Consider the following 16,051-nt stretch of genomic DNA (forward strand, 5'->3'; position numbering starts at 1 on the left):
CCCCAAAAAAAAAAACCACACAATTCCTTGGAGGTGCATGGACATCTTTAAGCACTAGCTGTATTTGCTGACAAGTGTGCATTTATAAATGCGCTCCCTTTAGATCGTGGCGCTACTCTGAACCTTTGTATAAAATCACTGACAATAGAAAGTATGTTCATGATGCCTCAATGAAAATATGCATGAGCAAAACTGATTGTCCTTGCATAATGGGAGGGGGATGTCTTGGTGGCAGTCTGTAGAGTTTGGCATAGTAAGCAGATGTTTATTTTTCTGGTCAACTGATTAAAATGCCTTAATTTGGAGGAATAGGGAACAGAAATAGAGAAAAGAGTAGCAGCAAACTAAATTATGTCAGCAAAGAAATGACTCATGAAATCAACTTATAATGAGTTTGTCGGAGCTGTACATTTTTTATTTTAAAATGTAGATAATGAGACTATTTAGAACAACGCTAGTAAACAATTAATTATATTGGTATGAACATTAGTTTTAACATCTATAATTTCAACTAACAAATCTTGCACTGATACAACTCAATTCCCCAGTACATTTTCATCCTCAATTTAACACACACATAATAACCATTCTAATTAGCTCCATTGAAATCTAAATAGCTGATGTCATGTTTCTATGTGAATATTCATCCTTTTTGCGAGTGGTGGAGGGAATAGTTCTTGTAGATATGTTTTGTTGTGCTGGCCAATTAGCTATGAAAGTCTGAGATCATGTATGACACCTGTCACCAATAGGCTAGAATTTGAAAATATTCCATTGTTTAATCTACATACATGCAAAATGTGCCAAATTGATTCCTTGTGGTGTTCAGTATGAATAAGGTTCAAACCCATCATCGTCTTCCTCCTCACGTCTTCTGGGTTCACCTTCCTCGTGGTAATAGAACCGATATTCTGGGCCCTCCTCAGGCTCCTCTTCTGTCACTGGAAATTGGAAAAATGGAGGTGCCTCTAACTTTGTGTCCTTGCCCTCACCCTTCTTCTGTTCACCATAGTAGATATTTTGTATGTGAGGAAAACACAGGAATGCAAGTGTGCTTAATGGAGCCTGGAGTCTGTTTTTTTCAATACGGAGGTAGGTCAAGCGATTGGGGTTCATTGGATCAATGAATGAGCACATCAGTGAAGTATTCAGAACTGTAAATGAAATAGGAAAAACAAACCAAATGATTATCAGGCTTATCACAAAATAGGTTTCCATAGCAATGAGTTCATATTGTGCATTAAAATGTTAAAACACAATGAATATTTAATTTCCAAAATCAGGCTACTCAAAAAATAGGTTTCCATAGCAATGAGTTAATATTGTGCATTAAAATGTTAAAATAACATGAATATTTAATCTCTAAAATGTGCGGATAAATAGCATTTCCCTGAACATTGTCAAATTATGGGGGTTTCTTCAATAAATTGAAGCCTGCGTGCTCTGTTCAGTGGTAACTCTCAAGTATTAACTTTGTGAAAATTAAAGATTGTCTAAAGTCAAATTTAAATGATTTTTTGACAATGGTTTTACTTTGATAAACAAGTCAATTTCTTTCCTGAAATGTTTCAAATAATTTTCTCCTTTCCTTCTTCCCTTCTTCAGAAATATAATATTTAAACATCATCAGAGCAGCTTTCTTCAAGGTTCTTTATCATTATCAAGCCGGTCTTAAGCTCTGTATTGCTGATTTGAGCCTTGCTTCAGCTGCACAGCTTCATTTTCAGAATAAATATCCCACAGTTTGATAATGAGCTTTGTTTCTTTAAGAGTGGAACTTGGGTGAAAAGGTGCAGTCCCGAAGTACATGAAACAAGTGATCAAAATTGAATGTGATGAAAGTCCAATATTATTTTTCAGCTTTTTCCCTCTATTTAGAAACAAGTATCATAGAAAATTAGTTAGGTAGCTTCAGAAGATTAAAGTTTCCGAAGGTTAGATATCCCCAATCCAGCTTAAATTACCTGTCACTATTCTTCTTCTGATGTTTATAGAGATTGATATAATTTTAAATGATTTCAAAGAGGTATATGGCCATGAGCTTTTTGGTGACTGGTTATAGTAAAGAGAATTCTATGATAGAAAGAAGGGGGTCTTAAAAGGTCTTTCCAAAAGCCAGGTTATTTGACAACAAGTGTAGAGATAATACACATTCCCTAAGAATGGGACCAGAGTTTGAAAGGCTAGGCTACTGCAACAGTGCCCCCAAAAAGTGGTGCAGATTCCTAAAGTTGGCACCTACAGTGATGGAGGACAGGCAAAATTGGATTACATTTGAAAGCTATAACAGTGAATGAAGAGAGCTACAAGTAAGATTTATTCCTCCCCATAAAATGATTGATAAATATGGAAAGTTAACCTTGCTAGAGTTTACCAAATAATTGTTTTCATACACACCTGAGTCCAACTGCATTGCCTAACTTGTTGTTTTGTGTTGCCTACACAAGGTCATCACTTAAAACATTTTGGATGGGAAGTTCTTTAATTTTGTGCTATACAGCATGTCCGTCAATCCACTTTCTTGGAAGTCTGTCAATGTGCTGCTTTAAATTTTTGGAGTAAATGTTTTTCATAAAAAACGTGGAAGTCAATTGTCAAAGGATTGAAACCTTAGATCCACTCTATCACTAAACCATGCTCCCGCATACCAAAGAAAACACTTTGCAATTGTACGGAATTCATCATTGTTTAAGGCCTTTTAGTTACTCAGAAAAAAAAAGACCTCACACTGTCACAAAAGGTACCTGCCTTTCTGCGAGACACAACTGGACAAATATAACCAATTACTCTCACTTGATGTTTTTCCAGATAGCTTACAAAATTGCTCAAGTTAAACAATGCCTTAAGAAAGCTGTTGATCTGAACAACTTTTGGTATAAGTGGGTCTTGCTTTCTTTTCAAAAGTAATTGAGAGCTGTGTATCCACCAAACTAAAGCTATCTATCCAATAACTACCAATTTGGTTTCAGGTTCAGATGCAGAACAGAGAAGGCCATGCTGCAAAGAGTTGATGATACCACCTGTATTATTGGTATTCCTGTGGAGTAGTTCTCCAAAACAGTTTTGAAGCCCAATAAACTTTGAACCATTTTTGGTAATGTTTAGACTGTAATGGTGCACTGCTCTACTGCTTCTCCTTGTACCTTGAAAAGCACCTTCAGAAATTCAAGACGGAAATCTCCCTTTTTTGACCTGTCACACTTACCATACAATGTTGTGCATGATTCCATCATTGTCTTTAACCTCTTTAACTTAAATGTGAACTGTGTATGTAACACACTTAAAAATCAGTTATAATGTGTCACCAATATGCAGATGACACCGAAATAGCCTCCGAATTATCACTTGCATCTGATGTTCAAATAATCATTTCAGGCTACATCTTAACAAAATATAATTTCTGATCATCTCTCTTACATCTGCTGCTTCAAAAATAAGTTCACTTCTGGCTGAAACTATTTTCAGTCCTGGATGTTGTACAAGACACTGGTTTGCTAAAGATATCAGATAACTATGACTATATCTTCATGCAAATCAATAACCACAGCCTCACATCCTGAAATGGACAAGAATGGCAACTACCAATTGTGCTTTGTGAAGTTCATATATTAGGTTATCTTCCTTCAAGGGGATCACCTTGTGCTGCTCAGGAACACAGCAATCTGACCACATCACATCTATTCTAATCTGCCTCCAAAGACTCTCATTGATGCTAGATGCAATATAAATTAGCACTCATTATGTGTCAGAAAGGCCTTTATATAGTACTGAAATGTGACTACTGGAAGCTCCTTTTGTAAAAAAAAGAGAAATGTTCTTTAACTCAATCCTTCTCTGTTTTTGCATGCAGAAAGTGGAGGCAACTGTGTTGTCCTCCACTTCATTTGACTCCATCACACATCTTCCTAAAAATAGAACTACAACTATTTCTGTTTCAACAACACTTTTTCCTAACTGATTTTTACTGGAATTATTAAGGATTTTCTGAATCCTAATCAAGAATATTTTCACTCTCTATAGATGAGATTGTCTATGGTTAAGTCATCCATTAACTCAGTGTGTACTACATGTATTGTAAATTGGTCTCCTGAAACATGAACATGGCTCTATTTATAGCTAATCAAAGTATCCATTTTTTCCCTTCTCCCAAATCACTTTTGTATAATTTTCCTTATTGAAATGTCCAATGTTATTTTTTGGGGACATTTGAGGACCGCATGGTTGTACATTTTATAGCTATTGACATTTCAATATACATTGCAAGTTTCATTGGCCTTATTCACACATTAGTAAAATTAAAATAAAAATGCTTTTCTATAATTAGAGAAAAACAGACTGAAGAATGGCCAATGGTATCTTTAACAGCCTTAACTGCGCATATTGAGTGGAGCCAAGGACTCAGAGAGACAATGGAGGGGAAAACCAAAACTCTGCCTGTTAGGAGTATGTCTAAGGTCTCAACTCTGGAAAGTAAGATTTAAACACAATCCATCAAAGCTGTTGTCTCCCCAGCTCATATGTATGAACACTTCTATTTGGTATGGAATTTAAATTGTTGAAAAGTAACCTATATGAAGCATTCCTCCCACCATTAGAAAAGTTTGCAAATAAATGTTGTATCTCTAAACCTGTATGCATACTCATATGCATGGATGTGGTTTGAAGACTTGTGAAATTCAGGCGTAAATCACACCTACTCATAACAAATCCTTTGTGAATCAGGCCCTTAACTTCACAGAAGATAACTCTCCTGGTTCACATAATTAGGATTACCATAGTATCATGTTCAGAAAACCACTGACTCCTGCCAAAATATTCTGGCAATCTAGCCAGACATTTACACAGGAGTAAGTAAAGGTTGGGTGGTGGGTAAGGTTGGAGAATATTGGTAGTGTTCATAAAAATGTTTATAACATCTACAAATTGAGAAATTTGTGACTATTCATCCTTTTGTATCCAAAATAAATGTACATCCAGTAAGTATTTTTAAATCATTGGAGAGGGGATGAAACACTCCAAGTTTTAGTAATGTTTAGCCGAAGACTTTTTTACAGAGGCATAACATTTTCCCATATGTGGACAATAATAGGCAAAAAGTGCATTTTGTACTGCATCCCTAAATCTGTACATGCTGATTGTCAGCATATGTTCGGCTTTAACGGTTGTGCTCCTAGATCTTCACAAAAGTGAAAACATTCCAAGACTTGTGTTATTTGTCAATAGGGTTAAGCAGTTTTAAAAATCTATAGGAGGCATAAGGTCATTCATTATTGTATGATTCTGAATGAATGCACTGGCCCCATAGTTCCCAATTCTTATTTTATGTGTTGTCCAAATGTCTATTAAAAAATACATACTTGTACACATTTAATAATTTTTTGTATTTAACACAGCTTTTTTTTTACTTCTGAAGTGTTTCTTCTCCTTGCTAATTACATGAAGCTTTTTGACAATTTGATATTAAACATTACCCAACTTATTTGTCATTTAAATAGTGTTTACTGTATTATGAAACAAGATATAACTAAAAATGCATTATGAGAAAGGATTCCAGTAAATGTTCTTATTTTAATATTTCAGGGCTCTTTCATGTTATTTCTTTTTCTAATGCTTTATTTATTACAGATGTGTTTAGGGTTTTTCCTGTCTGTGTTTCAATGAATGCAATTGCTAAATCCATCACTTTATATCACAATGTACCTACTTTCACTATTTTCCCTTTAATATCATTCTATTTTTATTTTATTAGTATTTTCCTTTTTCCTTCTTAGTTGCTTTTTCTCCCTTATTTTGGTTTTCCTTTTTATAAAATTTAAAGTGTCATTCTTATTTGTGGTGTCATGATGTTAGTCATCCTCCACATAATTCCTTCTAAATTTTCTTCATATTTCATATAGTAGTTTTTGTTTTATTCTTCTGCTTTCCTGCTAACTATTTGTGCTTCATATTTCATTTCCCTTTTTATATGGCTTTCCTTATGCTTGAAAAAGTGTCTTTTGTTGTTTTTGTTCTAGCCTGTTTCTGCAATGCTGCCTTTGATTTTTTATGTTTACTATCTTTATATGTTTACATTTTATGAGCCCATTATTTATATTGCTATTCTCCTTTTACCGTTCATTCTGTCTTTAATTTCTTTGCTTACCTTTCTTCCATACTCCTCTTTCCTCCACTTTTGCACAGCTCTTTTTCATGTTGCTGAATCTAAACATCTCATGTCTTTAGTTTTGCTTTTAAGTTTATGCCTGTTTTTTCATGAGTTGTTCTGTTCCCAAGCTCCTTTAGCTAAACGTATTGTTTTTCATAAGACATTTTATTTTCCTGTTTCCGTTTCTGTTTATTCACTTTATCTTAAAACTCTCTTCTTGAACAGATTTCCTTTTTTTTTTTTCCATATATTTTATCCTTTTCGAAACATTGCAAACCTTTGTTATTGGAATACTGAACAAAATGTTTAGTTTTTATTTTAATTTAACCAGTGCCTTTTTGCCTTCCGCTCCTTCTTTAAGCAGGGCTTTTGCCATTCTTGTTTCTTTTCTTTGATGTTTTGGTCATCCACAAATTACTTTACTCTTAGCTTAACATAAAGGGCAATTCAGAAGCAATATGTAAATCTGCCCTAATAGGTTTAATAATGGGCATCAATACTGATTTAGGAGTTCTGGGACTCCATTAACAGCACCATAGCGAAACCTAAGAGTCAAAGCATTCCAGCAGATTTCCTAGAAATGTTTTGTGAATTTCCATTTAATCCAATTTGAAAGTTGGCTTCACATTTCTGATTTTATGTAGAGTACAATTGTGCATGTATGCACACGATGATACTTGATAACTTTATATTTCTTCAAGGGGAAATACATTTTCTAATGGACAAACCCCTCAAGTACACATAGCGCAAACATGGAGTGTCATGTTCTCATCCCCACTCTGATAAGCATCTTTCGTCTGCCCTTGACAAGAGTACATGTGTAGCCATCTCCAAGAAGAGGATGGGTGAGGAACAAGTTTGTCAATACCAACATACTATCAAAAGTTGTGGCCATTCCCAAGCTTTCCATGGCATGGAACACCCATTCCTTGGAGTACGATTTAGCCGAGTGCAATATCATGCCATTGTGCTTTAATATTACACATAAAATGATTTACAAGTATAATTACACTATGGTGGTCATTACAACCCTGGCGGACGGTGTTAAAGTGGCGGTAAGACCTCCAACAGGCCGGCGGTAAAAATTTCGCAATTACGACAGTGGCGGAAACAGCCAACAAAGACAGCCACTTTAACACTCAGACCGCCATGGCGGTACAAACAAACAGCTCAGCGGTCACCGCCAACAGACAGGCAGAAGACAATGTACCGCTCACACTATTATGACAGGCCAATCCGCCACCTTTTCTGGGGCGGATTCACTGTGGATAAAAACACGGCAGAAACTGGCATTTCGAAGGAAAAACGCTCACCTCTACACACTCCACGAGGAAAGACGACACCATGGAGCCGGAACTCCATATTCTTCCAGCGCTAGTCTTCCTGCTCCTGTACCAGGAGCACCAACGCCGGCGGCGAAGACTACGGTGAGTGCTGCACCTACGACATAGGGGAGGCAAAAAACAGGGACACACACACACAACACCCCAACCCCCAACCCCACCCTCACCCACTACAACACACACACCAATGCATATTCAAACATTACAGTAACACCCCCCCCCGGAAGACTGCAAAGACAAAAGGAAATGAGTGTAACCATTGTAATATATCAAAATTCAGTTAGCAAATATATACATATATACACTATTAACAAAATATACACCACGATTAGTAGTCCAGGTATTGCACTATTCATAGTCCGTGGACCACTGGGCACAAAATGCATGGGCGAGGCCCACACAAGATACCCAAACATTACGGAGAGAACACTGCTGGGGCATCAGATAGAAATACAACAGGCACCTCAGGGGGAAGGGAAGGGAGGGCACCTCAGCCGGATGAGTGCACAACGCCAGATCCACGAGGGGGCTCCCTGCCCATCGATGTTTCCTGGGGAGTGCAAAGCCACTGTCTCTCAAGTCTCTACAGTGGGTGGGTTGCCCACTGTACCATCCTGGGGAGTGCAAAGCCACAGTCTCTCAGGTCTCTCCAGTGGGTGGGTTGCCCACTGTACCATCCTGGGGAGTGCAAAGCCACAGTCTCTCAAGTCTCTACAGTGGGTGGTTTGCCCACTGTACCATCCTGGGGAGTGCAAAGCCACAGTCTCTCAAGTGGATAACAGTCTCCACTGGTTCTGGAGGGGGAGAGTGCTTCATCCTGTTAAGGACACAGGTAGTGGATGCATGTCTCCACTGGTTCTGGAGGGGGACTGGTGCCCAGAGTGCATCACTCACCTGTGACGGTCCCAGTTGCGTCACTGCCCCTGCTGCTCATGGGCTAGCAGTGCTTGAGTTGGCGGTGGTTGCCCTGTTCAGCGGTGCTTGACTTGGCGGTCCTTGCCCTGTTCAGCGGTGCTTGACTTGGCGGTCCTTGCCCTGTTAAGCGGTGCTTGACTTGGCGGTCCTTGCCCTATTCAGCGGTGCTTGACTTGGCAGTCCTTGCCCTGTTCAGCGGTCCTTGCCCTGTTCAGCGGTGCTTGACTTGGCGGTCCTTGCACTGTTCAGCGGTGCTTGACTTGGCGGTCCTTGCCCTGTTCAGCAGTGCTTGACTTGGCAGTCCTTGCCCTGTTCAGCGGTGCTTGCCCTGTTAAGCGGTGCTTGACTTGGCGGTCCTTGCCCTGTTCAGCGGTGCTTGACTTGGCGGTCCTTCCTTGCCCAGCTGGGCTGGGGTTGGCGGTCCTTCATTGCCCAGCTGGGCTGGGGCTGGCGGTCCTTCATTGCCCAGCTGGGCTGGGGCTGGCGGGGCCCTCCTGGCCAGCTGGGCCTGGGCTGGCGGGGCCCTCCTGGCCAGCTGGGCCTGGGCTGGCGGGGCCCTCCTGGCCAGCTGGGCTGGGGCTGGCGGGGCCCACCTGGCCAGCTGGGCTGTGGCTGGCGGGGTGCTCCTGGGCAGCTGGGCTGTGGCTGGTGGGGCCCTCTTGGACAGCAACGATGGGGCTGGCAGTGGTGTCCTGGGCAGTGACGATGGGGCTGGTGGGGCCCTCCTGGGCATCGACGATGGGGCTGGCGGTGGCCTCCTGGCCAGCGGGGATGATGGCGGTCTTCTCCGCCGTGCTGCTCCTCCCAGACTTTGCTGGTTTCTTCTGCCCCTTCCCCACCTTGGGAGGAGTCACAGCTGAGTCCACACTCCCCCGGGACCTCTGTGAGCGGCTTGGGTGGCTGGAGTCTTCCCCCTCGCCCGCCGGGCACTGGCTAACTTCTGGTGCTTCACAGGGGGGGGGACTGGCTGTGCTCTGGCTCCGTGATACACTGGCTGGCCTGGTGGCCGGTGCACTCCACATACCTGTGACAACAGGCACCACTGGTCCCGGAGATTTTGTGGCTGAGGTGCTAGTACGGGGCCTATGAGTTGGACGGGGGTGGGAAATAGGTTAAGGGTGGACAGAAAAAGTTGTTTGGAGACACTGGGACGGGTAGCTGGAGGGGGTTTGGGAGTGGAGGAAGAGGTGGAAGTTGTAGGAGGTGTAACTTTTGTGGCTTTGGGTGCAGGTGCATGCACTGGAGGCTGTCGTGAGGTGGATGTATGTTGGGTGGGTGTGTGCCTGTGTTTGTGTATCTTGGGAGGGGGTGTCACAGACACACTGGGAGTGGACACAGGGGACGTGTGAATGGTAGTGGGGGTGGTGACTGCACGTGAGCGGGGTGTGGTGGTGGGTGTGCTGGTGCAGGACGTAGTGGCTGTAGTGGTAATGCATGCCGGTTGAGAGTGTAGATGAGACTGGGAGGGAGGTGGAGGATGAGGAGGAGGGGGACACAGTGGAGGCAGTGGATGTTGGTGTGTCTGTGTGTGTGTGATGCTTGCGTGAGTGCCTGTGGGATGTGTGGTGCTTCTGTTGCCTGAGCTTCCCTTGTGTGGTGAGGTGTGTGCAGGCTGGTCTGATGGTGTGCTTGGGATAGGCAGAGGTACAGGGGATTGGGTCTGGGTGGAGGAAGTTGGAGGGGGGAGGCTAGACACAGGGACAATGGCTGCCATCAGTGCTGAGGCCAGACCAACAGTGAGGGACCTGAGGAGGTCAATGGCCTCCTCACTGAGGGCAGCAGAGGTGACAGGGGCAGGGGCTGAGGTGCCTGGGGCGAAGGTGATGCCCACCCTCCTGGGTGAGCGGGCACGGGGCACATGCTGAGGGGCTGTTGGGAGGGCAGTGCTGGTAGGGGGGGGTGGCGGCTGTACCTGTAGTAGTGGGGGGCACAGATGTTGCCGCCACCACAAGGGAGCTCCCATCGGAGGACGAGTCCGTGTCGCTGGTTTCAGCTCCTGTCACCGCTGTGGTGCTCCCCACGCCCTCCGTCCCACTGGTGTATTCAGAGTCCGTAGTGTGGCCCTCCATGGCCATGTGGGACGCAGCTCCCTCGTGCTCCGGTGCCACTGCTCCTCCGCCTGATGATACTAATGCACAAAAGAACAGGGAGACCGAAAAAAAGGGGGGGGGAACAGAAGAAAGACAGGTTGAGTGCATGGCTTACCCCTACCGTTGGCGGACAAGACAGACACAGCAACCCCCTGCACTACGTCGTGCTGTTGGGCTCTACAGTGCAATTCCTGGGAAATGGCCTACAAGGCTATGGACGACATCTGCACACATAGATGACACAGGTGCATGAATAGCTGTACTTGGCACTCTACAGAGGTGGGGTGGGGGGCCACAGGGCCACGCCTTACGAAGGGGCCTAGCCTACGGAACTCGCCCTTGCCTAGGGAAACCCACAGCCCTCCTCCCCCACCCAGACCCCTCCAATGCGCGCAAAGTCAGCAGAATGAGAGTGTACTCACCCCCTTGTGTCTGCTGTGATGCCCTCAAGCGCCCATCCAACTCCGGGTAGGCCACCGCCAGGATCCGGAACATCAGTGTCCCACGTTGGGAGGCCTTCCCCAGCTGAGCCTCTGCCATCTTCTTGCTCCAGTGGCGAATGTCCTCCCATCTCTTCCGGCAGTGGGTGCTCCGTCTGTGGTGGACCCCCAGGGTCCGGACGTCCTTGGCGATGGCACGCCATATATCCTTTTTCTGGTGGGCGCTGACCTACATGAAATGTACAGGGGAAGAAGAGAAGTCATTACCAACTGCGCCGTCAAAGTGAGTGGCCCCCATCCCTACCCTTGCCATGTGGCACATGCACCCACCGTCTTTCATGCACTCAGAACTCTGCCCCCTTCCTTCTTACAACCAAGCCCTCTGCTCACACACACATAGCCCATACAACATGCCCCCTGGGTACTTACCTTTTGGTTTGGAGGACCGTAGAGTAGTGTGAACTGGGGGAGGACCCCGTCCACGAGCTTCTCCAACTCCTCCGATGTGAAGGCAGGGGCCCTTTCCCCAGACGCACGAGCCATTGTCTCTTCCAGACCGAGGTCACAGCAGCACTTGCAGTGTAGGTCCTCTCCTGTCGAAGATCAGGTATCGAGTGATTCAACAGATAGAAAATGGCGGTCACGTCCGCGGCGGTCACGTCCGCGGCGGGGCATACCATCACCACTGGCGTACATCGTCATTGGCTCCTGGGACCCATAGGGTCCAATGTTAACCAATGCAGCATTGCGCCGCGGTCTTCGACCGCCTACCGCAACAGTGTACAACGCCAGAGCAGTTACCTCACATCCCATTGTCCCACTTTAGAGGTCAGGCAGCCGCCATTTCAGGGGCCCACATGGCCTAATTACCCATTGCGTCACACATACCTAGGCCTTCTCTCAACACACATACAGGCCAGATTTTGTGTATGAATCGTGTTCTGTGTAGACAGTGGGTACATACCTCTGACTCTCTGGTCGCTGTTGTCCTTCATAGGCACCGTCTGCTGGGACATGTGAGGAGATGGCGAAATCCTCCAGTGTACTGACTGCTGGTGGACCTGTCGACAATGGAGGAGCGACATTTGATAATCACCTACAGGTTTGACCGTGCCACAATCCAAGAACTGTGTACCCAGTTGGAGCCAGACCTGATGTCAGCAATCCGCCATCCCACAGGAATCCCCCCCCCTCAAGTGCAGGTGCTATCAGTGCTCCATTTCCTTGCAAGTGGGTATTTTCAAACAACTGTGGCCATGGCATCAGGGATGTCCCAGCCTATGTTTTCCAACATATTGTCCAGAGTGTTGTCTGCCCTGCTGAAACACATGCGGAGCTACATCATTTTCCCTCAGGTGGAGGACTTGCCTACAGTGAAAGGTGACTTCTATGCCCTTGGACATATCCCCAACATCATAGGTGCCATTGATGGGACCCATGTGGCTTTGGTCCCCCCCACAGGAGTGAACTGGTGTACAGGAACCGGAAGAGTTATCATTCGATGAATGTACAGATGGTATGTTTGGCCGACCAGTACATCTCCCATGTGAATGCCATGTTCCCTGGCTCAGTGCATGACGCCTACATCCTGCGGAATAGCAGCATCCCTTATGTGAGGGGGCAACTCCAGAGGCACCGTGTGTGGCTATTAGGTGACTCTGGTTACCCCAACCTGTCATGGCTACTGACCCCAGTGAGGAATCCCAGGACCAGGGCAGAGGAACGCTACAATCAGGCCCATGGGCGTATTAGGAGGGTGATAGAGCGGACCTTCGGTCTCCTGAAGGCCAGGTTCCAGTGCCTCCATATGACAGGTGCATTCCTTTTCTACTCACCAAAGAAGGTGTGCCCGATCATCGTGGCCTGCTGTATGCTTCAGAACTTGGCTTTGCGACGACAGGTGCCTTTTCTGCAGGAGGATGGTCCAGATGGCGGTGTTGTGGCAGCTGTGCAGCCTGTGGACAGTGATGAGGAGGAAGCAGAGGAAGAAGACATTGACAACAGGAACTCAGTCATCCAGCAATATTTCCAGTGAAACACAGGTGAGAATACATTCCTGCCTACTACAAGTACTCTTACACTTCTACCTCTATCCTGTCTGTCGATTTCACCCAGTGTATGGTCACTGAGTTGTCACTTTCCCTTACGGTTTCACAGGTGTGGGTCCCAACGTGTGTCATCTGCTTAGATTCCTCAGGGACTAGAGCTGTGTGACATAGGTATGTTGACATTACTATTTCCTGAAAATGTTGTCACTGGAATTGCAAACACACTATTTCAAAATCACAGACTGACTCCAGGGGCCAGATGTAGCAAGATATGCTTTTGCGAGTCTGAAATTGCGAGTCGGTGCGACTCGCAATTTCAGACTCGCAAAAGCATATGCAAAATGGTGTCTCAGACACCTTCTGCGACTCGCTATGGGGTCACAAAGACCCACCTCATTAATATTAATGAGGTGGGTTGCTTTTTGTGACCCCATAGCGAGTCCCTGCACTCACAGGGATGGTGGCCTGCTGAAGTCAGCAGACCTCCATGTCTGTGACTGCTTTATAAATAAAGCAGTTTTTTTTTTTCATTTTGCAGCCCGTTTTCCTTAAAGGAAAATGAGTTGCAAAATGAAAAAAATACCGAAACCATTTGGTTTCGTTTTTTCAGAGTAGAACCTATGGACCACTGCCTGCTCTGAAAAAATATTTTTGTCGACATTCACAAAGGGGAAGGGGTCCCATGGGGACCCCTTCCCTTTTGCGAATGAGTTACCACCAGTGTGACACTGGTGGTAACTGCGAGTTGCTTTGTGACCGCATTCGGGGTCACAAAGCAAGTCTGAATTGCGATGCGAGTCACAAATAGGAAGGGAACACCCCTTCCTATTTGCGAGTCGCATTCCCAAATTGCGAGTCGGTACCGATCCGCAATTTGGGAATGAGCACCGCAGGAGGCTGTTTGCATGGCGCAAACTGCGTTTTTCGCAGTTTGCGCCATGCAAATGGCTTGCTACATCTGGCCCCAGATCTTTTGGTGCTTTAGGAGGGGGAATAATATTGGAGGGGGAAGTTAAATGGTGAGGGGTGATGGCGGAGGAGTGTCCATGGCAGAGTCCAGTCTATTTGTCTCATAGATGCATTGCCCATATGGGCATAGGAAGTGGAGCTGGGGCAGTTTCAATATGGACAGGGTGACAAAGTGGGACAGTGGGTTGACAATCAGGGTGGTCTCATTTCTTGGCGGGGGTCTTGGCATTGTGCTCTGTCTTGTTCCTGGATCTCAGGGACTGTTTGCGGGGTGGTTCTCTGTCTGCAGGGTGTGGGGTGCTGGTGTGGTGGTCCTGTGGCGGTGCCTCCTGTCCACTAGCGCCAGCGGAGGTGGTGGCCAGTTCATCATCCATGCTAGTGTCAGGGGCCCCTTGTAGTGCCACAGTGTCCCTCCTGGTGTTGAGTATTTCCTTCAGCACCCCTACGATGGTGCCCAGGGCAGAGCTGATGGTTCTGAGTTTCTCCCTGAACCCCAAATACTGTTCCTCCTGCATGCGCTGGGTCTCCTGAAACTTGGCCAGGACCGTTGCCATCGTCTCCTGGGAGTGGTGGTATGCTCCCATGATGGAGGAGAGTGCCTTGTGGAGAGTGGGTTCCCTTGGCCTGTCTGCCCCCTGTCGCACAGCAGCCCTCCCAGTTCCCCTGTGTTCCTGGGCCTCCGTCCCCTGGACCGTGTGCCCACTACCACTGCCCCCAGGTCCCTGTTGTTGTTGGGGTGGTGGGTTATCCTGGGTTCCCTGTAGTGGTGGACACACAGCTGATTGACGTGTCCTGGGGACGAAGGTATGGGCCTGCTGGGTGGGTGCTGTGCTGGTGTTACCAGAGGGGGGAAGGTCTGTGGTGGCCTGTGCCTGTGTGAGGGGACCGACTGTCCCGAGGCCCACGATGGTCCGGGCTGGTCATCTAGATCCAGTTGGACAGAGCTCCTGTCATCACTGTGGGCCTCTTCTGTGAGTGGGGTGGAGATTTCTGGTCCCTCCTGTCTGGTGACGTTGGGTAGTGGTCCTGCAGGGGTGGAAAAGCATGATTATTGCATCTGTGTGTGTCATGGTGTGCAATGGGTGGGTGAGCGTGTACCCAAGTGCTGGCATTCCTGTGTGGGGGCTTGTGTGATGATGGTTTAGGGGGGTGTATGGGTATGTGCAGTGGGCATGCTTTAGTGATGGGTGTCCATGCTTTGTTGTTGCATGCAGGGCTTGGTGTTGGGATGGGTGGTTTGTGATGTTGGGACATATGTGAGGAGTTGGGGTGCTGGGGTTGAGGGTGAGGGTGGGGGTATGTGATAGCATGCAGGTAGGGTGGGGGATGTAATAGTAAAGCTTTGACTCACCAGAGTCCATTCCTCCACCGACTCCTGCGAGGCCCTCAGGATGCAGAATCGCCAAGACCTGCTCCTCACATGTTGTTAGTTGTGGGTGAGGAGGTGGGGTCGCCGCCAGTCCGCTGAACCGCCTGGTGGTGTCTTGAGACCACGGAACGCACCTTCCCCCGTAGGTCGTTCCACCTCTTCCTGATGTCGTCCCGATTTCTTGGGTGCTGTCCCACTGCGTTGACCCTGTTGACTATTCTTCACCATAGCTCCATCTTCCTTGTAATTGAGGTGTGCTGCACCTGTGATCCAAATAGCTGTGGCTCTACCCAGACGATTTCCTCCACCATGACCCTGAACTCCTCCTCCGAGAACCTGGAGTGTCTTTGCCATGCCATGGGGTGGTGTAGGTGATGTGTGGGATGGTGTGTGTGGTGATAAGTGTGGTGATATGTAGTGGTGTGTGGTGTTTGGTGCATGGAAGTTGTGTGGGTGATGGTGTTGTGTGCCTGTGGCTGCTAGTTTGTGGATGGTGGTGTCTCTCTCTGGCCTTCTCTCTGTAATAGTGGTCATAGGGGTTTGTGGGTGATGTGGGTGTGTGTTTTATATTGTATTGGGTGTGTGGGGGTGGTGTGTGTATGTGTATCAGGTGTGTGTATTTTGAATTGTCCAATGTGGCGGTGTTTTGTAGAAGTGTGTGTATTTTGAGGGTAGCGGTGTGTACCGCCAATGGAATACCGCGGTTGAAAGACCGCCGCGTGGATTCGTGTG

General features: G+C 46.4%; 1 protein-coding gene across 2 annotated transcripts in view; it reads right to left on the reverse strand.

Moving 5' to 3' along the window:
- Nucleotides 1–383: 383 nt before the first annotated feature.
- Nucleotides 384–16,051, reverse strand: part of OMD (osteomodulin) — a 56,666-nt gene continuing 40,998 nt past the window's right edge. For both annotated transcript variants that reach the window (XM_069206677.1, XM_069206676.1), the window contains exon 3: nucleotides 384–1,154. In XM_069206677.1, the coding sequence (XP_069062778.1) occupies nucleotides 826–1,154 (329 nt within the window). In that variant the 3' untranslated portion in view covers nucleotides 384–825. The remainder of the gene's footprint in view (nucleotides 1,155–16,051) is intronic.

The sequence above is a fragment of the Pleurodeles waltl genome, chromosome 9 (genome assembly GCF_031143425.1).
Source record: "Pleurodeles waltl isolate 20211129_DDA chromosome 9, aPleWal1.hap1.20221129, whole genome shotgun sequence".
Lineage (NCBI taxonomy): Eukaryota > Metazoa > Chordata > Amphibia > Caudata > Salamandridae > Pleurodeles > Pleurodeles waltl.